Genomic DNA, 23,155 nt, shown 5'->3' with positions numbered 1-23,155 from the left:
GTTGTTTTCATACAGTCTCCACTGCCCATTTGTGTGACGGATCTTCTGCTGAAGAATATGGTCCCGTTCCATGTATGATGGCATTAAAATTAAAATAAAACTCAAAACTAGTCACAACAGAAGAAAACAACTTGACATCAAGTGCTTAAAGGCCCCAACAGCATTGTGAGCCAAATGGAATCATCCTTAAAGCTTGAGTATGATGCAGTTTTAGTGATGTGGCCACATTTACAAACAAGGGTACAAAAGTTACTGATTTTTCCCTGATGTGTGAGGACTCTGCAAGCATGTTGGTAGGATCACTGACAATCATCCTGACTGAAGACAGATTTTAGAGCCACTTGTCTCTCTTGAAGCATGCTATGATCAGCAGCTACTGTCCTCCAAGAGACATGTTATAATCAGCAGCATCAGTCTTTCAACCAGCAGCCACTTGTCCTCCATGTGGTATGATAAGATCAGAAGCCTGAGATTTCAACCAGCAGCCACTTGTCCTCCATGAGGTATGCTATGATCAGCTGCCTGAGATTTCAACCATCAGCCACTTGTCCTCCATGAGGTATGCTATGATCAGCTGCCTGAGATTTCAACCATCAGCCACTTGTCCTCCATGAGGTTGGCAATAATCAGCTGCCTGAGATATCAATCAACAACCACTTGTCCTCCATGAGGTTTGCTATATCAGCTGCCTGAGATATCAATCAGTAGCCACTTGTCCTCCATGAGGTATGCTATGATCAGCTGCCTGAGATTTCAATCAGCAGTCATTTGTCTCTCATGAAGCATGGTATGAAGAGTAGTTTGTCTTCCATGAGGCATGGTATTATCAGCAGTAACTATCTTCCAGGGGGCATGCAATGATCAACTGCTACTGTCTTCATTGAGGCGTAAAATACTCAGCAACCAGTGTCTTCCATGAGGCATGCTATAATCAATTGCCACTGTCTTCCATGAGGCATAAAATGCTCAGCAACCAGTGTCTTCCATGAGGCATGCTATAATCAACTGCCACTGTCTTCCATGAGGCATAAAATGCTCAGCAACCAGTGTCTTCCATGAGGCATGCTATAATCAACTGCCACTGTCTTCCATGAGGCATAAAATGCTCAGCAACCACTTTCTTTCAGGTTGCATACAACACTCAGCAGCCACTGTTTTCAAGGAGGCATACTACACTCAGCAACCAGTCTTCCAGGAGGCACACATATTATTTCATCAGGAAATTCAAGAATTTTCAAGGACTTTTCAAAGACAACATTTTCATTTTAAATTACTGTAATTATGTGCATATAAACTTAGGAAAAATGTGGATTATCTTATGTAGATTCGTAGATATTTTCATCTGAGTTTATTGTGGTATTTAGAGTCCTTGACATTTTCATCAGAGTTGATTGTGGTAGGTAGAAGGATAGAGATTTTCATCAGAGTTGATTATGGTATGAAGAGTCATAGAGATTTTCAACAATTAGTTGATCTTGCCACCATGCTTTAATTTTTCTGCCTAACCATTTATGTCGACCAGCTGCCAGTTCCGACCCACACTTTGTTCAACAATTAGTTGATCTTGCCGCCAGGCTTTAATTTTCCTGCCTAATCATTTATGTCAACAAGCTGCCAGTTCCGACCCATATTTTGTTCAACAATTAGTTGATCTTGCCACCAGGCTTTAATTTTCCTGCCTAATCATTTATGTCGGCAAGCAGCCAGATCCGACCTGTACTTTATTCAACAATTAGTTGATCTTGCTGCCAGGCTTTATTGTCGCGGTCGGATATATAAAAAAACAGGCTTTTGTTTGGTCCTTGATAAATTAAATTAAATTTTATTGTAATCTTATGTATTGATTATGCTAAAGATAATAATCTCAATTACATGTATATGAATTTGTCATTAAAATCTTTTACTGCTACATGTATTTGTATTTTGAGTGAATTCATAACTTGTTATCTCCGGGGCATATTTTAGATGTATACCACTTCAGCTGACATTGTTACAGTATTGTATTGTAAGAATCATTTTCTTTTAATACCTCATTAGCATGTGTCAGTGTATACAATATTATGGTATGTCGAGTCATCGAGATTTGCATCTCACTAACTCATAAAATTTAATATCCAAGTACAAATTTTTTCTTTTAAATATTACCTCCAAAGTTCATGACTCTGCTTAGCCTTGAGGATGGAACTTTCCTTTCCCTGGATCTTTCACTTAGCTGGAAACAAAAATATGGAAATAAATCAATGGAACTTTTCCTTTCCTGGACCTTTCACTCAGCTGGAAGCAAAACTAGAGAAATCAATTTTTTTAATAAAATACGTTTCTTACATAATAATTGCTCAATCATAATACCTTTGGAGAATTAAATTCTATCTTGTTAATCAATCTCTCCCAGGCTAAACAGTTTATGAGAAAACCTAAAAGGGTTATCTTCCCACCTAGGTGGCAGTTAGAGTGATCTCCCCTCAATAGATGGATTGGTAGCAAATATTACGAATATTTCAGTGGGAGATACACTCGACTTATGGATGTAACTGTAGGTAGTCTGGGAGAATGTATGTGTATTATGATCAGGCATTACTGAAGAAACATTTTAGTAGAAAAAGTTGTTTTCTTTTTCAAATAGATATTGGATCATAATACCTTATGAAAATGGGTTAGGTGGAGGGAGTTACAACTCCTTAACCTGGAGAGGCCATCTCCAGTCCCATATGGTATGTAAGACAGTTGCCAGATAACTTGACTTGAGGAGAGATTCCATTTATTGCAAAGCATCTTTGAAAGGGAAATTTTTCCCCCATAACAAATTCAGATTGTGGCAACTGAGCTGAAATGCATGACCGCATAGGAGGTGCTTAATGATGAGGGTTTCACAATTTCCATGTCTGCTATGATTCTGTAATGCTCTCCAAATCGGCCACTCAACCAGACAGTGATAACAGTTGAACACCAGTTGGTCGCTGATGATTAGCATATCAACAAATGCTGGGACTTTGGACCAAGCTGCCGATGAAGAAGGAATAGAGAGAAGATTTCCTCAATTGACAATTGGAAGGCAGAGTATGCTCTTATCAGTGAAATCATGCAAAGACGATCGAGTTTGTGAGCATACTTTGTCATGCCTAGGTAAACATGGCAATACTGATGCCTCCTGTGTGTGCCATATAAAACTGGAGAAGATTGTTTAAAAGAATGACTCACAATGCTCGCTGAACATCTTGCTTGGGATTTGATCACTATGCAATAGTTCCTTTTGAGTGTCAAAGGCATGAGAACACAGTGATGCCATATCGTGCATAGAGACATCAAACTAGGAACCCAGTTCATTGATTGACCTGTGGCTGGTCCAAGAAAGTGCTTTGGGGTATGATATAGGCAAATTAATCAAACCAATGGTAAGATCAATTGTGATAGTTACCTATTGTGATCTGATGTGTATTGCAGAAGCTGGTTTTGATGGAACTGTGACATTTTATCTTTCATGACACTGTGCCATTATTTGTGTTGAGATGGGTTAGGAGGCTTTTAATCCAAAGAAACAGCCCATACAGCTCAAACAAAGACCTTCCATCTTTTGGCTAAATAGTAAGATTAACTGTGGTAGTGACCTGAGATATCAGAGTCCAGTTTTGATGGAAAAGTGCTATTCAATCTTTCATGAAACCGCACCATTATATGTGTTGAGATGGGTTAAGAAATATTTGATCCACAAAACTGGTCCATACTGCTGTGTGAGATAATATCTGAGTAGCACTGCTTGGATTTCAATCTTGTTCCAATGTAGTCAATAAAGGCCTACCATCTTTGACTTACAATGAACAATCAACTGTGATGGTGAGATATGGTGACTTCTAAACATTCGCAAATTAAAATCTCTTTGTTTGGCAAAGGGTTGAGACAAAAGTGGAACAACATCACTTGGGTACTGAGGCACTAAGCTGGGCATCATTTAAAGTGGGTGCCTTGTGGTATTATCTGGCTTAGGCTAATCCAAAAGAGTGCCTGTTTTACATGGATTCGGCAAACTGGTCAAAGATCATTCATCTGGTGATAGACAACTGATGACTGACTGTGGTATTGACCTCTTGCAATCAAAGCCAGGGTCCGGTCCTGGCAGAACAGGGGAACTGTAGTTGGCATGATGTTGTCCAGTTCATTAAGTTGGGATGTACTATGGGATACTTTAGCCAAGTATCGAGTCCATATATCTTCAGTGCAAAACAATAACTGAGATGGTTAGTTTTAATCTTGATCATGCTCAGTGGCAAGTGAAAAGGCAATTGGTTGTTGAGCCATGTTGTAAATGGCCTACTTGCAACACTGAGGGAGGAGTTGGGGCTCTCTGAACATGATAGCTTAGACCACTATGTGGTTAATTAACCATGTAGAGTGCAATAACCATGAAAGATAGTTATTTCCTGCCATGACAACAGCATGCAAACTGATGATGTCTTCATCTCTTAAGGTATGCTTCTGCGTCTTCCAATTCTGTGCCCTCAGTACTACGGCCCATTGACTTTCTGTCCAAAATATGCAGGTCTGATATGTATTCTAGAGTCCATTGATTTTTTGTCCACAATATTCAGGTTTGACACGTATTCATAGAGTGTCAACTGGAGCAAGCAACACATTTAAAGTGGCTGTCAATTCCATGTTTCCAATGGTTACAAAGCTTACACTGGGTCTTGCCATGGTCTAAATCAGTGAGACAAAACTGAGCCTACAATATATACAGGTATAGCGCAGCACTTGTTCTGCTTCATGAACTCAGTGTTTGTGCACAGCTACACACAATGACAATTACCTGTAAAAGGCCACACATGACCACGAATAAAGGAAGAGTATTGGAACACTGCTGTTAATACTTAAAGAAGTGGATGCTAAAATATCAATCCTAATAAAAACTTACTTGAAGGAAAGGCAAACTGACAGCTTATACAAGTAAAATCACCGAAGCATCACGTATAGTAATTATGCAGTGAACACCATGACTACACTATGCATAGAAAACTTACCTGCATGTATGTGACTGTGGCAGAAACTATACATCAATATAATGGAGTGTTCTAAAGTACATACAGTACATGCAAATTCAAATTTACAGAAGCTTCACTATACTTACAAAGTGTAAGCAATATTATAAGAGTTTACGTATTTGTTACCTGTAGTCAAGGCCAAATGACACCCTGTACAGGTAAAATCAGTAAAGTGTCATTTGTATAACTATGAAGTGGACATTAAGAATAGATTAATATAGAAAAATTACCTCTATGTATCTGATCATAGTGGAAAAAATACAGCAATATTATACAAGTTTTTTGTATCAAACATCAGACTTGTACACATTTAAATAAAGCTAGAGCAATGTGAGGGTATGAACTAGTGACCCATGCAGGTATGTACAAAGGGCACCAAAGTGTGTGTGGATGGCAAAGTGATGATAATGAAAAGCCAGAAACTTTGTCACTGAAGAAAGAAAGAAAAGAAAAGTCGAACATTTAAAGGGAAGATAGCTGTTTAGCTTTTAGCTGAAAAGCTTAAGCCTAGGAGGGCTGGATTTGAGAGGTAGTAGTAGTTCTCATAAGGTATTATATGACTGGGTAATTTATTTGAAGAAAAATTAATCATTGAAGTTTTCCTTTTCCCTGTATATTTCACTCAGCTGGAAGCAATATAATGAAAATAATTAATTGTACCTTCACTTCCTTCAAAATTACACTAAATCTAGAATGAAACCAAAACAAAATCATGGAAACTTTACTTTTTTCGGGCACTGCACATTACTGGAAGTAAAAATGGAAATAAATCATTGGAACTTTCCATTTCCTAGACCTTTCACTTAGCTGGAAGCAAAATCACCAACGTAAAAATAAAATGATGACTAAAATAGATAAATTTGTTAAAACATCAAGCATAGCACAGGTCTAATCCAATCCTATGACAAACATATTAATTTGCCTTTCTGCATTTGGTATCATCAAAAAAGATGACCCCAAGTTTTAAGTACCTGAAATATCTCAATATTTTTCCTAAAAAACTTTGTGAAATATTACCTTGTCAGGACTCTACATCCAAAAAAATCTTGAAATATGGTGCAATTTATTATAACTGGTTACTCAATATACAATATATGTAAGTTTAAATTTCATTTAAAGTACATAAGAAAACACAGATAGGTGTGTCATTACATTAGAATTAGGAGACAATCTCAAGAATGCAGAATAAAGTTCTTGAGGTTTCCTAATTCAGTGCTCCACCTAGAACCCCATGGGCTGTCCTTGAACTTCTGGGGATACACAAAACATGACAGGCATATAAATCACTGGCATGTTTAAATAACTTGTTCACCTGAAAAGAGTTGCATTAACGAATTTTCCGTTTCAGATCTTGCTCTCATTTAATGTTAGGCTTCACCTATTTTCAACAAGTGTCTTATGTAATTAGTTGCAATTTCTCTGAATAATATTTCTTTTCAAGCTAGTTAGTCACTGATTAAATTCTACATTGTTTTTCTGCAAATTTTCTTCTATGAAATTTAGTCCCTTTAGTCACCAATTCAACCCTGAAAATAAGTAACATTAATGACCATTAGTGACTTGCACTGCAACTCAACATACTACTGAATGAACCTTGAATGTATTGTTTGCCAAATATTTTCTTTTACTAAAAATTAATTGCAATGTAAAACTTTTGTATCACCTTTGGCAACTTTTGCAACTATAGCTCCAATATAGATGTGAAACACATGTGCACTAAAGAAAACTGGGTCGTCATTTGGGGGGACATCAGATCAAAGTTGCTGGAAACTCACAATCCAGCACTCAGGGTGCTATGCTGTATTTAACTGACACAATGAAAAGATATACTTGGACAACTAATTCATTTTTGAAAAAAGAAATAATATAATCAAATACAGTTAAGATTGTTTACAATGTTTCAGAAGGGAGTGGGATTTTATAAAGCTATAACCTAGAAATGTTATATCCAAATTCATTTATTTTTCACACTGTTTATGTACTTCTTCCATGTTGATGACATTGGACATACAAATATTAAACAGTTTATACTGGGATGATTACTATCAGAGCTAATATGTAATGGTAATAATATTTTCAAAACCATACATTAGTATGTGTGTATGTGATATGGATTTTTAATGTAGCTTTAACAATTTTTCAGTCATATCGTTAAGATGTCTGCAACATGGCAGTTTATAGTGATACCTAGCACTGGGACATCATGTCGCAGACATGTAGTATGATGTCCCACCCAGTCATATTATCTTGACGCCAGGCCAGCCATTCCTAACATTAACCTCTTAATGCTGAGCGCCAAGTGAGGCAGCTGTTAATACCATTTTTGTAAGTCTTTGGTATGACTCGACCAGGGATCTAACCCATGACCTCCCGCATCCAAGGTGGATGCTCTAACCACTGAGCCACCGGAGCAGTCCCACACATTAGTCTAAATACATGTTGTGATGAAGAAAAATGCATGTCTTGCTTTATACATTTTCTCTTTCGACTTTTCATGTCGTACAGAGGAACCACATAATATAATTAACCTGTGTGGCATTACACAAATGTGAGAAACCTGTGTGGCATTACACAAATGTAAAGTGTCAGTAACCTTTGTGGCATTACACAAGTAAAGTGTCAGTAACCTGTGTGACATTACACAAGTGTAAAGGGTCAGTAACCTGTGTCACATTACACAAGTGTAAAATGTCAGTAACCTGGGTTGCATTACACAAGTGTAAAGTGTCAGCAACCTGTGTCGCATTACACAAGTGTAAAATGACAGTAACCTGGGTTGCATTATACAAGTGTAAAGTGTCAGTAACCTGTGTTGTATTACACAAGTGTAGAGTGTCAGTAACCTGTGTCATATTATGCAAGTGTAAAGTGTCAGTAACCTGGATCACATTACACAAGTGTAAAGTGTCAGTAACCTGGGTTGCATTACACAAGTGTAATGTGTCTGCATCCTGTGTCCCATTGCACAAGTGTGAGTAACATGGGATGCATTACATGTGTAAGTGTCAGTAACCTGTGTCAAATTAAACAAGTGTAAAATTCAGTAACCTGGGTTGCATTACACAAGTGTAGAGTGTCAGTAACCCATGTTGCATTACACAAGTGTAAAGTGTCAGTAACCTAGGCTGCATTAACCAAGTGTAAAGTGTCAGTAACCTGGGTTGCATTACACAAGTGTAAAGTGTCAGTAACCTGGGTTGCATTACACAAGTGTAAAGTGTCAGTAACCTGTGTCGCATTAAAAAAGTGTAAAGTGTCAGCAACCTGTGTTGCATTACACAAGTGTAGAGCGTCAGTAGCCTGTGTTGTATTATGCAAGTGTAAAGTGTCAATAACCTGGATCACATTACACAATTGTAAAATCTCATTAACCTGGGTCACATTACACAAGTGTAAAGTGTCAGTAACCTGGGTCGCATTACATGTGTAATGTGTCAGCAACCTGTGTCCCATTGCACAAGTGTGAGTAACATGGGATGCATTACATGTGTAAGTGTCAGCAACTTGTGTTGCATTACACAAGTGTAAAGTGTCAGTAACCTGTATCACATCACACAAGTGTCAGTAACCTGGGTCACATCACACAAGTGTAAAGTGTCAGTAACCTGTGTCACATTAAACAGGTGTAAAGTGCCAGTAACCTGGGTCACATTACACAAGTGTAAAGTGTCAGTAAGGCCAAGCTCACTTATTAATGAAACTTTAACTGAAACATCTTGAACAATTGGTCTTTCTTTTTTAATCTCACTTCTGCCAAAGGATGGCAGATTTATAATCAAAGATTCAAAAGCCATCATGGACTACATCTGACAGCTTTATTACTTATAACACTTTAAAACAGCATCCTGCATTTGGCCTAATCTCTAAACTTGCTGTGTACTCGTGTTAGCCCTAGTCCCATTACTCAGCCAAGCGTCACTGCACCAGGTGTAATGAATACTGAACAGTTCCTGTGCTGAGCAGACTGGTTCTGGCCAGTTTCTGTAATGCATGGACAGAACATGTAAAAATACCATTTGTTTATCTTCAATTTTTCTTGTATAAACCTATCAATTTTCAAAAGTAGCAGACTTCAGCTATAAAATATGTTCAGTAGACAGCCATTAAAACAATATTTTATCCTACCACCAGTAGAATCTCATGTATGTTAAAGCCAAATGAGCACTAATTATAGGAAATCAAGGCAATCTGTTTCATATTTCTAGGTCACATTCTTCACTTTACACACAGAGTTTACAGCTTTTCGATAGAACTACAGTAAGTAGGCAATCTCCATGTGGGCAAGGGACATACATGTGGAAATATATTAATAATTTACCAACCATTAACAAAATGAAAATAGAATGCCACATTTTATCAACATGATCAAAGTTTTTTCATGCAAATTAGATATCATTTTAACAAGTCTGATGTGCATTTCACTTGGAAAAATAGAGGAGGGTCCTATTCTGAAATTACATGGGCCCCAGGCATCAGGCTACTGGATATTTTTAGCACTGACCACTTCTGTTCACCTGACATTGGCATGCCTGGAGAAAAAAAAGGTCATTACTGAGCTAATTTTCTTAGGCAGACCACACAAATTAAAATGCTATAACCTATTAAATGTAACAAAGGAAAGTTATAACAAAGCCTTTAGAATACACATTTATTAGGCATTTGCATGGGGGATTTAAACTCTGACATTATAACACAGAAATGTTGTATCCAAGAACATAATAAACAATCTTCACTGTATTTACTTTATCTCCTTTACAAATGGTGAAAAGGAATGTTAAAAGAAATGCAGTATTTCTCAATAATTTCTCAAACATAACAGCCTTCTTGATCCATATCTTGAACACACAATTTGCCAAACAATCCCATAAATCCTTCCTCAAAAGTTTAATAATTCTACATCTCTTTGCACAACTAAATATATGTTTATCTCATCATCATAAGTAGGAAGGCATAAAAACAAATTAAATGCAAACAATCCATAATATTTCTGTCAGTCAGAAATGCCACAAAGACACTTAATCATGCAACAGTTGTCCAACTATAAATTTATGACTCCTAAATCTTGCTGATGTGCACTTACCTGTGGCTTGAAATTATCAAGCAAAGTTTTCTTAGTTTTGGAAGTTACTGTCGTGATTGTCCTTGAACTTTTGACAGAGTCTGATTTTAGTGACTCTGTTTTTGGAGTCATTTGTTCCTTTTCTACTGTAGCTGTTGTTTGAGTAATTGGTTCCCTTCTGACTGTAGCTGAATCCACCTTAGGTAGTGGAGTCAAAATCGGAGCTGCATCAAACGCAGTTGTGTTGAGTGATGACACCATGTCTTTCTGATAAAGAGATTCTTGAGAAGGCTCAGATTCTGAGATCGTTATATTCTTTGATCCTAATAATGGTTCCTGATGAACACGGCTAGTTACTGGATCTTCCGTGGCTGTAGTGGGGTTGGATAGGTCTAGCTTTTCATCAACTGTTTCCATCTGAACAGGATCAGCTGATGACTGACCCTTCATTATTCTACTTATGACCTTTGATCCTTGGGTCAGACTCTCCACCATCATGCCTGCCTGGCTGGATAATTCAGACACCCTGTCTTGAAGGGTCTTCTGTGGAAGAAGAGAAATACTTGTTCATCAACCAGTCATATAGCATTAGCCAAAAGTAGCAGTATTCAATATTCAATTAAGAGACCCAAGTGGGACTAACATCATTCATTTGGCTGACATCTGTATAGCTTACAAATGCAAGGTCAGTGGGACAAAAATATGGGTCAGCAGGATGCTTTCTATGGAAATTTATTTCAATGCTGTTGATAGCACTGATTATGAAAACAACTATTTCATGGGATCTCTATCTTTTAAATTTCATCCATATTTGATTCTCTACTGCCAAAAAGTGACTGACATTTATATTCTGGTCCCATCCACAATCCTCTTAGATTTCTATTCTCACCCTGTACCTACAGCCAAGAACTGACTCCTAGATTTCTATTCTAAACCCTGTACCTACAGCCAAGAACTGACTCCTAGATTTCTATTCTCATCCCATCACTACTGACAGGGACTGTGTCCTAGATTTCTATTCTCATCCCATCCCTACTGCCAAGAAAAGTCTCCCAGAATTTATATTCCAATTCCATCCTTACTGCCAGGAACTGCCTCTTAGATTTTTATTCTGATCCTATCACTTCTGCCAGGACACGACTTCCAGATTTTGTTATACTACCAAGATTGGCTTAAACCATAGGACCAACCATCCAATTAGGATACTGAGTGACAAGATTTTCAATATCTTCATTGTAGCAACCATGTTTGAGGTCAGATCAGCACCATTTTCATTCAGGACCAAATAAGTATCATGGTTCTGTGCTGCAAGTAGGATCTGTTATGCATATTTAATTTCATTGTCTGTTAGTTAAAAAAATTTTATTTCATTATATATTATTGTAATGTAACATTGTTTGATGGACTTGACCTTGTCCAAAATTGAATTTGTTTCTGCTTGACCTGATTGACACTTTTTTAAAAATTTATTTCATTTATGTAAACAACTAATAATAGCTTCATTATTCTCTATGTGTATGAGCTTATTATCAGGATTATTATTCAGGTAAACAAGAAGGCGTAAATATGTTGATCAGAGTCTGGGATTTGGAGATTCTTAAGTGAATTTTATAGGCTATTGTGTTGTAAATAAACAAGGCTCATTAGTTCATTCTAGATGGTTATTTTCCATTAGGCATAGCTGCCAATCTTCCAGGCTCACAATTAGTGAAAATAGGGATAAAAAGTCGTGAATTTGGACAAGAATTTGTGAAAAATACCATGACAATAACTCCATCCACTCTGACCAATCCGACCGTCAATACTACACTATATCAAGTTTGCAATATAAAACTAAAACACTACATATATGCAGAAATATTTATTTATCAAGACATGATACTGTGGCAGACTTGAACTTCCTCAACTGTTTGATCGTAAATTTGTTTTCTAAACAGTTCAGACTTCTTGCCGGCTGGTTGATCTTGGTGACTAAAATTACTGACAAAATGTTCTGCAGCTAAAGAGGCCCTAAAGTCTCATTTTTCCTCACAAGAGAAAATACACTTTCGCTTGCACTGTTGCTGTGAGGAATGCACAGGAGCTGCAGCACTTTTGGTCCTTTCACAGAAAAATTTGGAATCAATTTTCGAGTCCAGAAACATTTGACTGAACAAATGTTTAGCATGGTCTCCAGCTGATAAAGGTAGATTGTGTTCGACAAGAAAACTCACAAATAATGCTTCAGCGTTGTTAGCCTGCATTTCTTCCGCCAATTGTTTAAAATATTCCGGAGCTGAAATCTGTGAATTCTTAATTTTCCCAACTTCTACATGTTTTTTTGCAACTGACGTGCTTCCTCACATCGTCTCTGCGATGGCATACTGAGTGCAAAAAGCATGATGAATATCAATGTTTAATGTCAGAATGCACGGCCAATTTTTTATATATTCCAAATTAAACTTCACTTTTTGAGTAATAAAGTTCTTTTTTCTTAGTGGTGAAGACGTTTTCAAAATCGTACATGCGATGCTGAACCGTAACTCAAATCAGTGTTGGTGACGCATGTGCGGAGCAAAATTCCAGTTTAGGCCCCAGTTTCTCTCAACTCTTATACATACAGATTAAAATAGGCTAAAATGCTTGCTACCGGGCCAACTGTACTAATCGGCTGTAGATCTACTAATATCACGACCTGCAGTACCGGGCCGTTTCAGCAACTGCGAATATCACGACTAGCGCTTAACGGGAAATCGGTTATTTTATTAAAGATTTAAATTAATTGAGGATTGGAGAATTCGTGAATTTTTGGCTTGCAGCGTGAATCCGTGAATCGCTGAAAAGTCGTGAAATTCACACCAAATTCGTGAGGGTTGGCAGCTATGCATTAGGTATTGTTTTTATAAAATGCTAACTGTGACATGAAGTCAAGCAGAAAACTATATTATCTTGTGACTGGAGGATTTTACCAGTTGTGCTTTAACATCTAGCACTTTAAGTTGTATTATGTTGTCACCAGTTTGGGCTGAATTTTATTGTCTTCAAATTATTGAATTCAAGTGATTATTTTCTCTGGAAATACAAAAGTGCTCTGACAAAATTCTTGGATAAAGACATTCATTGGAATTTATACTGAATTCAAATGTAGAATAATATTTCTGTGATCCAACAAGAGACTGCTGACACATCAGTACTTCATAGGCTATAATAGACGCATCATCACCTTCAATTTTGGATCTCTTCGGGACTTGAACTGAGTTTCATTCAGGACATTTTATTACTAGGACTTGTGTCTTTAATTCTTGGATTATTTTTGAATTTAATTCCCCATACCATAAGCTCTTTTTTCTCACTTTTCACTTTGTATTCTAGGGAAATAAATTATTTGTTAAATTTTACAAAACTTGTTGTCTTTCCTCTATTCTGTTACTTATTTTAAGTGCATAGGCTCATAACAGATCCCAAATGCAGGGGCCACTGTGTCCCCAACTCTCTAAATTTGGGGTAAAAACAACATTTTAAAGGGATAAAGGAAAATAGAGGTACATAATGCACTAGTAGTACTAACATAATGAGGATGTGTTTTGCTTCAAGAGCTTTGCTAACTAAACTTTGTTGTTTGCACTATACTATTATATTTTCCTTGGATTTATATTATTGTGATAAATGTTTTAGCATGTGCTCAAGTAACTAATGAAAACATTAACATTTAACTTGAAGCAGCACCATGGATCATGCCCTCATTTAACTTTAGTGTTCACTCATTATCTACCAGCATTTATAAATAATTTTTCTAAATTACTTTTCTTTTGCAAGTATTAAATCATCAATTACATACATGCAATATCTTTTGCCATTAATTCAACCTTTATATGAACAAACTCGTCAATGCTGCAGGTTGGACTTTAACCTTTCAAATATTTTATACTAGTGACTGTCAAAAACTTAACACTGCAACTCAGTCAAGTACCATAAAGCCTTTAATGTCTTACTTGCTAGATATATGGTCTTAAAATGGATACAAATTGCCATCTTACAGTTTTGATCACCTTTAATGACACTGGCCACTACTAGTGCCAACACAGACATGGATGAATGTCCACTAAAGAAAGGTTTATGGTATATTTTTTTCCTGATGAAAAATCATGGCAGAAGGACACACAGTGGTAAATATTTGGGAGATATGGAACAAAAATTGTGGAAAACCTGTGATTCCATGATAATTAATATTCTGGTGAAAACCACATGTTGATAGTAATTTCCATTTAGGAGTAGCAATAACAAGATTTTTAAGACGAATTGCAAGGTGGCCATACTGGATGTAAAATATGTGTCACTTTCATTTTCATCTAGTACTTTATTAATTTACAGCTTAGATGGCTTATGACTATTCTAGTTTACAACAGCTTAGATGGCATGTAACTCTATTGTAGTTTACAGCTCAGATGGCTTTGGACTCTATTCAAATTTACATCTTTACTAGATGTCTTATGACTCTATACTAGTTTACAGCTTAGATGGCTTAAGATGCTATACTAGTTTACTAGTTTACAGCTTATATGGCTTAGGACTCTTTACAAGTTTACAGCTTTAATAGATGTCTTATTACTCTATACTAGTTTACAGCTTAGATGGCTTATGACAATACTAATTTTCTAGTTTACAGTTTAGATGGTTCAAGACTCTATACTAGTTTACAGCTTAGATGGCTTAAGACTCTATACTAGTTTACAGCTTAGATTGCTTAAGACTCTATACTAGTTTACAGCTTAGATGGCTTAAGACTCTATACTAGTTTACAGCTTAGATGGCTTAGGAGTCTTTTCAAGTTTACAGCTTTAATAGATGTCTTATGACTATACTAGTTTACAGCTTAGATGGCTTATGACTATACTAGTTTACCAGTTTACAGCTCAGATTGCTTAGGAGTCTTTTCAAGTTTACAGCTTTAATAGATGTCTTATGACTCTATACTAGTTTACAGCTTAGATGGCTTAAGACTCTATACTAGTTTACAGCTCAGATAGTTTAGGAGTCTTTTCAAGTTTACAGCTTTAATAGATGTCTTATGACTATATTAGTTTACAACTTAGATGGCTTATGACTCTATACTAGTTTACAGCTTAGATGGCATAAGACTATACTAGTTTACAGCTTAGATGGCTTAAGACTCTATACTAGCTTACTAGTTTACAGCTCAGATGACTTAGGAGTCTTTTCAAGTTTACAGCTTTAATAGATGTCTTATGACTCTATACTAGTTTACAGCTTAGATGGCTCAAGACTCTATACTAGTTTACACCTTAGATGGCTTATGACTCTATACTAGTTCACTAGTTTACAGCTTTGATGGCTTAAGACTCTATACTAGTTTACAGCTTAGATGGATTAAGAAACTATACTAGTTTGCAGCTTAGATGGATTATGACTATACTAGTTTACAGCTTAGATGGATTATGACTCTATACTAGTTTACAGCTTAGATAAATTAAGACTCTATACTAGTTTACAGCTTAGATGGCTTATGAATCTATCATAGTTTACAGCTTAGATGGCTTAGGACTCTATTGCGTTATGTATATTTGATTTAATTATATCTGATTTAATATATCTATTTTAATTTAATTGTTTGTTTGTAAATTGTATTTCTAAAAATTCATTACATGCTATTGTAATGTAAATGTATTCACTGGAGATGATACTTTTTCCTGAAAATAGTTTCACCTTTTCTGTTCATTTTCGTAAACATCAAATGTTGACCTAGATCCTGACCTTGATTCAAAATTAGTAGCAACCATGTAAATAAGTTCTATTTTTATTTTAAAATGATTGGTTGTCAAGGTCATGACGAGACTATGTGATTAAGAAGTAAACAATTTTTTTTTATTTCTTAGAGTAAAATGATTGGTTTTCATCAGGGTCATGTTAGGTGTATGTGATATAAAGATGATCATATGACCCCCCTTTTTGATTTTGCAACTTGGGGATTTTTGAAACTGCATTTTAGAATATGATATAACCTTTGTTTTCGAGAAATATTCTCAGATGTGCTTTTTTCTTTACACTGGAAAATGTTGTCATTTGGAGTTATTTCAAATAACTTGGATTCAAAAGGATTAATTCTTTTTTTTCCTGGAAAATATGTCTGCTCATATGAAATTCTTCAACAAAGACAGTTCTGATAAAAGATTTATTTGGATTTCCAAAAACCGGAGTGATATTTCTTGTTTCTACAAGGAACTGTAGACTTCAACACACTACAGGTTACAGGATATGTCATCATCTTCCATCTTGGATTCTTCATCAGGACTTGAATTTGAAATCATTAGAACATTTTATTATTAGGACTTCTAAAAAATTTTCGTGGATTATTCTTTGATTAATTTTGGATTTGATTCTTAAAACTGTAAGTGCATATTTTTTCATTTTTACAGTATTTTTCCAGGGAAATAAATTATTTTTTAAAAGCTTGTTGTTTTCACTCTTTCTTGTGTTACTGTTTATTCAAGCCTAAACATGTAACAATTGTACTTTACAGCTTAGATGTCTTATGACTATACTAGTTTACTAGTTTACAGCTTAGATGGCTTACGACTCTATATTAGTTTACTAGTTAACAGCTCAGATGGCTTATGACTCTATACTAGTTTACAGCTTAAATGGCTTTTGACTATATTCATTTACTGCTTAGATGGCTTAGGACTTTATACTAGTTTACAGCTTAGTTAGATGGCTTAGGACTTTATATTAGTTTACAGCTTAGATGGCTTAGGACTTTATACTAATTTACAGCTTAGATGGCTTGGGACTTTATACTAGTTTACAGCTTAGATGGCTTAGGACTTTATACTAGTTTACAGCGTAGATGGCTTAGGACTTTATATTAGTTTACAGCTTAGATGGCTTAGGATTTTATACTAGTTTACAGCATAGATGGCTTAGGACTTTATATTAGTTTACAGCTTAGATGGATTAGGACTTTATACTAGTTTACAGCTTAGATGGCTTAGGACTTTATATTAGTTTACAGCTTAGATGGCTTAGGATTTTATACTAGTTTACAGCTTAGATGGCTTGGGACTTTATACTAGTTTACAGCTTAGATGGCTTAGGATTTTATACTAGTTTACAGCGTAGATGGCTTGGGACTTTATACTAGTTTACAGCTTAGATGGCTTAGGATTTTATATTAGTTTACAGCTTAGATGGCTAAGGATTTTATACTAGTTTACAGCATAGATGGCTTAGGACTTTATATTAGTATACAGCTTAGATGGCTTAGGATTTTATACTAGTTTACAGTGTAGATGGCTTAGGATTTTATACTAGTTTACAGCTTAGATGGCTTAGGATTTTATACTAGTTTACAGCTTAGATGGTTTAGGACTTTATACTAGATTACAGTTTCTCACTGTTCATGCCTAAAGCAATCTAGAGTTTTAAGTAAACAAGGTGCTACCAAAATTTCAGAACTCTTGAAAGTGTGTAACCCCATGTCCTGGATTCAATTTCTGGGCGAGTTCCTTAATTGCTAAAGAATAGGCACCCCATGGATTTTTGGTCAAATCATAAGCTTTGTCAATGAGTGGACACTATCTAACTTTAGCTGTTTTTTAATTGGAGCAGAATTTTACACCTTTCCAATACTAGTGTATTTGTTTTCCCTAAAGTGAATGTGATGAAACAAAATCTTTTCCAAACTCTTTCAGACATCTTTAATCCTTAAGAAAAGACACTTACCAAGAACATTATCTATTAAAATATAACACTAACAGGAGTCCGTAGAGGGGACTGATGCTCCACATGCTGAAAAAAGTTTCCAGGAATTCAAGATAAGACAATTTCTTCATTTTAACTAAGTGTTGAAACTATTTTTGATATTCTTCAGCAATGACAAGATTTTCAAAATAGCTGCTGTGGTGTATATACTGAATGGTATCTTCACAGCATTTTTATATAAGTCAAAGTAGACTATATCATTATAAGTCTGGGTGAAAAACCCATGCCATAACGATCATTAATTCATGGGGAATAGTGACAACAAAATGTTAAAGACAGTCACTGTAGCAGCCATACTGGATGTACCACTGGCACCATTTTCACATATAGGGAACATATGCTCTAGGCAAATGGGATCCTTTATAGGTTATATAGCTAAAATATTTACTTATATCCAGACTTCAGTTGCATTAATTTTGAACTAATGAACTAAACAGGGAAAAGCCCTCAAAATGATACAAGAATACCACATTTTCTGTCTGTCATCAGACACTGTTTGTTTAAGAACACCTGTTTTTTTATGCCTACATATTTTCTCACGTTGTAATCTTCAGACATCACTATCACTATAAAATTGCATTCAAGTACTTATGGTTTGGGACATAAACACACCTATATGGCGATAAGACATGACTGATAAATAATGCTTATAGAGAGTTGGGGAATTGCTTGCTTGTAACTGGAAATTGCCTTGACAAGATACATGTGTGATGCATATTGTTCAAAATTTGCTGTTTGAAGACATGCTAGATATGGTACTGGGTTTTTTCTTACTTGTTTTGGATAAACAGTTCTTTTATTTTCTACATACATTCTCTTTTTTGTCTCCTGCATACCGACTTTTTTCTAGATAGGCCTTCAGTTTATTATGGTATAAATAACATACAACTCTGAATTGGTTTACTAGGAAATAATGCCTTGTGTTTGAATGTCGTAAATCATAGTTCCATGTATGCAGGGATCACAACTGTAAAATGGCTTCATATGTTGTATACCTGTACCTCTCCTGGCTTTGTTACCACATTGCTTATGGTTTCTTCAAGCTTGTAGCCTATACCCTCAGTGGCAGACTTTATGCTGGAGTTATTCCATCCCCGTTGTAGTTCCTTCCCCTGGAGATCTATAAGAGCTCTTGTGATAGACTGAAGGCCACGAAGAAAACCTGCTAGATCACCACGAGACATTGTTCCCCTGTAGCCAGTCAAAATACCTGCAATAAAATGATATACAGAATATTAGAAAGCTGTTGTTGTGGAAGAGGAAATAATAAATTGGGCATAGTACAATGACTTGGTGAAGGCCTGAGGACCGAGATTGAGACTGAATGGAAGGGCACATAATTTGTACACTATCAGGTGGTAGCTGAAGTGAAGGTATCTGCTTGAATACTTAGTTTAAATATACTTAAATGACACTGCCATAAACATACATGTAACAGCCCACCTCACTGCTGATGATTGCGTTGTGTATGAATATTAAACTATGGTGATCACTGATCACCCATTTCAACAGAAAGATCTCAACATGTTGGTAAAATCACACATGGCAAATGGAGTTTACCATCAATAAATGTGCCATCATGCAGGTCTGTAGTAAAATGTCCAAGCAGCAGTTTACCAGCACCATGAAGGATAGCGATTTTTATTTCGTGCAGCACCATGAATACCTTGGAGTAGAACTGAGAGACAAGTAGAAGTAGCACCTACATAATATCATCACTACCGCTTCAAGTGTGCTGTGATTTCTTAAACCTAACTGAAAGGAATGTCCATCCAAATAAAAGAGAGGGCCTACTTCAGTGTAGCAAGACCAAAACTGGAATATCTATTCACCATTCTGGAACCCTCAACACATAATCCTGATTAAGCAGGTTAGACAAATATAGAGGAATGCAGCCTGTTTTATTTCATTTTAAAAATTAATTAACCAAACTGCATGCACATTTACCATCTTTGATGTTAATGATCTGTATTTCCTTCCAGAGCACACCAAATTAAGTATGGTCTGAGTAATATACAGAAGAATGCTTGATAATACTAACAGAATTTTTATTAATACAAGTAAACATCTTTATTATATATAGAGAATTATAATGGTCGTGTTGGTATAAGAGTCTGTGCTTACAGGCATTATGATTCACATCTCCAAAAAGTATGAAGTATGATTTAAATTCTCTAAACTGTATGATAATTCTTTTTATTTGCATGTATCTACATCCATTTATACAAACATTTTTACTCTGTCTGGTTATCAGGGATCAAAGAATAGTACTCATCCATACTGATAAAAATTTAAATTTGCTAGGCCAAGTAAAATGTTTCAACATATTTGTCTCTAAGCCAAGTAGACACAAAATCGAACCTTGAGATAAAGCTGAATGCATTGTCTACCCTGAACAAGTGCCAAAGTTTAACATCACTTAACATTTGGCATGCAGCAGTTATAAATAACTTGTGCTTAATCTGTCTCCTTGTCACTCTAGAAGATTTGTACACAGGTGCATGATAAGCATGATACAATAATGGGTAAGTACCAACATATTATGTAGCAGTTTTACTCCTAGCCCTTACTTACCATGACAATGGCTATATACCAGACAGACAAATGCCTGACAATGACTATATCCCCAGTCAGATATCTTACAATAGCTATGCATGTGACAGTCAGATGCCAGACAATGGTTATATACCAGAGAGTCAGATGTGTTATAATAGCTATATACCAGGCAGTTGGATACCTGTCAATGGCTATGTATCAGGTAAATAGATGCCATACAATGGGTATATACCAAACAGTCAGATGCCTGACAATAGCTATATGCCAGACAATCTGATGCCTGACAATGGCTATATATCAAGTAAATGGATGCCATACAATGGGTATATAACAAACAGTCGGATGACTGACAATAGCTATATACCAAACAGTCTGATGCCTGACAGTGGCTATATAATTATAAGAGACAACTGGATGCCTGAAAATGGCAGTATACCATATAGCCGGCATTCGCTAGCCATGGTTCCAATATGATAGCCCTATCTACACCTTGATGGACCGAACAGATATACTGGTGTTTTGTCCTAGTGACATCTATTGGATTTCAGGAGTTGCCTCCCTTACTATAAAATGCCAACTAACCAAAAGCGTTGTTCATTGTACATCGGCTGAAAATGGTGGAGGCAATTGACCAAAGGATACTTTGTAAGTTTAACATCGAATGTATGACAATGTACCAGAGGGAAGCCATTACAGGTGTGTTTGAGTGAAAGTTGTTTGTACAAACATGTAGCAGGAGTGGAAAATTGCTTATTTATCAGTCCATTCAAGTTGTGTACTCTCTTGTCTCGATCATGTAGGAAGAGTGTTCAAATTTTATTAACTTAATTTTGATTGGCTGTGGTGGTTACATCCAATGAAATTCACAGACCCGAAACACAGAAATATCTGCTCAGTATGTTAAGGTGTAGATAGGGTTATCACATCAGAACCTTGGCCAGCAAAGACGGACAACAGGATTCCTTACAACTGCTATATACCTGACAGTTGGATGCCTTATAACGGTAATATACCAGACAGTTCATGCCTGACAATGGCTATATGCCTGATAATCAGATGCCTTACAATGGCTATATACCAGTCGGATGCTTTACAATTGCTATATACCTGACAGACAGATGCACAACAATGACTATATACCAGTCAGATGCTTTACAATTGCTATATACCTGACAGACAGATGCCCAACAATGGCTATATACCAGTTGGATGCTTTACAATTGCTATATACCTGACAGACAGATGCCCAACAATGACTATATACCAGAGTCAGATGCCTGACAATGGCTATATACCAAACAGTCATTTGCCTGACAATGTATATATTGCAGACAGTCACATATAATAACTCGGTCCAAGTCGTAGTATAGTATTCTAAATAAGAGCAACTTAGAATTTGTGAACATCCCTGCCGGATAATATATTCAGCTACATTATGCAGATTTTTCTATGAGAGTATTTTAATAAGATTACGTGTTTCTACTGTATTCTTAGCACATGCTCACTGCTAACGAACCCAATAAGCTTGCCATCGCATCAGTCAGAAAGATGTTGGGTCATTGCCGAGGTCACGCCAAGGGCAGTATCGTGAAGACCCCGGTTTCATTCGCTCTGATAATTAACACAAGTACAGCTTATAAATACTATGACATTTTAACACATGTCTATTAAACGGCCCAACTCTTTACTGATTGTATATGTTCTGCTTACCAAACCCGAATATCATAAATATTGGACTAAATTCAGCGCAATATAACATCATTGTCAAAAGTCACACATCCTAGTCACGCATCCCTAAGTTGAATAATTTGTTGCGACTCTGTACAATTTTTTAAGTCTTTTTGCATAAAATTACCGGTCTTACGATTCTTACCAGATCACACCTCACTGCAATTTTTCACACAACATCAACAAGCGGCATCTTCGAAATTTCGTAAGCTACATATTGCATAAGCTTTCCACATGTTGAATTCAGAAGGATATTTATTGAAATATTCCGAATGGAGTCTTTTTAGTTGGGTATGAATTTAGTCACTACACAGTACATAAAGGGAGAAGCCTGAGAAGAAAGCCACGGTACACAGATTTGTATAATTAGTCTATGCAATAATTGTTGGTAATAACAATATAAGCACTACGTCTATTTTCATTATCCTATCTTTAATTTTATTTTGAGAGTTACAGTTTGCGTGATTAAATCGGAAACGGTCATAACAATGTATTACCAATGTAAACGGTTGATGGGTAAAATCATTACTATCAGTATCAGTAGCAACAGAGGATGATTTTTTCAGAACTATAGAATATATCAGATTGAAATGGGTTTTCTTGTTGCACAATTTCAGTGTTCATTTATCAAAAGTGAGCCCATCTTTGTAATATATATTTGAAATACACAGGAAGCTTTCAAACACCGTCCACCATTTTTAACATTGATCTTGTGCACAGTTGCACGTTACATAGAAAATTAGGAGTTTCCGTCATTGAGTCGGGGGCTGGGAGTCTAACCTCTAACAGTGTTATATTGTTACAAGGTAGACCCCCAGCTCTCGATTCATTGACGGAAACTCCTAATTTTCTTTGTAACGAGCCTTGTGGTCTTGGTGGTTACGTGCAACACCCAAATCCCCCACCAAATCTATCCAAATCCACCACCAACTCCATCCAAATCCACCCAAATATAGATCTTATAGTATTCATATGCAAAGAATTTGTTCTTTAGGCATATATTACACGAAAATATCAGAAG

General features: G+C 36.1%; 1 protein-coding gene across 2 annotated transcripts in view; it reads right to left on the bottom strand.

Annotated features, from left to right (window-relative positions):
* LOC149804487 (atypical kinase COQ8B, mitochondrial-like) overlaps window positions 1-22,417 on the bottom strand; it is a 54,480-nt gene extending 32,063 nt beyond the window's left edge. Inside the window, exons 1-4 of one of the 2 annotated variants that reach the window (XM_089940701.1) lie at window positions 22,280-22,417; window positions 18,846-19,060; window positions 10,114-10,635; window positions 2,146-2,212 (exon numbers count right to left, since the gene is read on the bottom strand). In XM_089940701.1, coding sequence (XP_089796827.1) covers window positions 2,146-2,212; window positions 10,114-10,635; window positions 18,846-19,034 — 778 coding nt within the window. In that variant the 5' untranslated portion in view covers window positions 19,035-19,060; window positions 22,280-22,417. The remainder of the gene's footprint in view (window positions 1-2,145; window positions 2,213-10,113; window positions 10,636-18,845; window positions 19,061-22,279) is intronic. The other variant, XM_089940702.1, reaches the window with a different exon arrangement.
* Between the last annotated feature and the right edge of the window lie 738 nt (window positions 22,418-23,155).

This window comes from Sinohyriopsis cumingii, chromosome 2 (assembly GCF_028554795.1).
Source record: "Sinohyriopsis cumingii isolate HCF-2022 chromosome 2, ASM2855479v2, whole genome shotgun sequence".
Taxonomy (NCBI): Eukaryota; Metazoa; Mollusca; class Bivalvia; order Unionida; family Unionidae; genus Sinohyriopsis; species Sinohyriopsis cumingii.
This window is presented reverse-complemented; position numbering and strand designations above follow the sequence as displayed.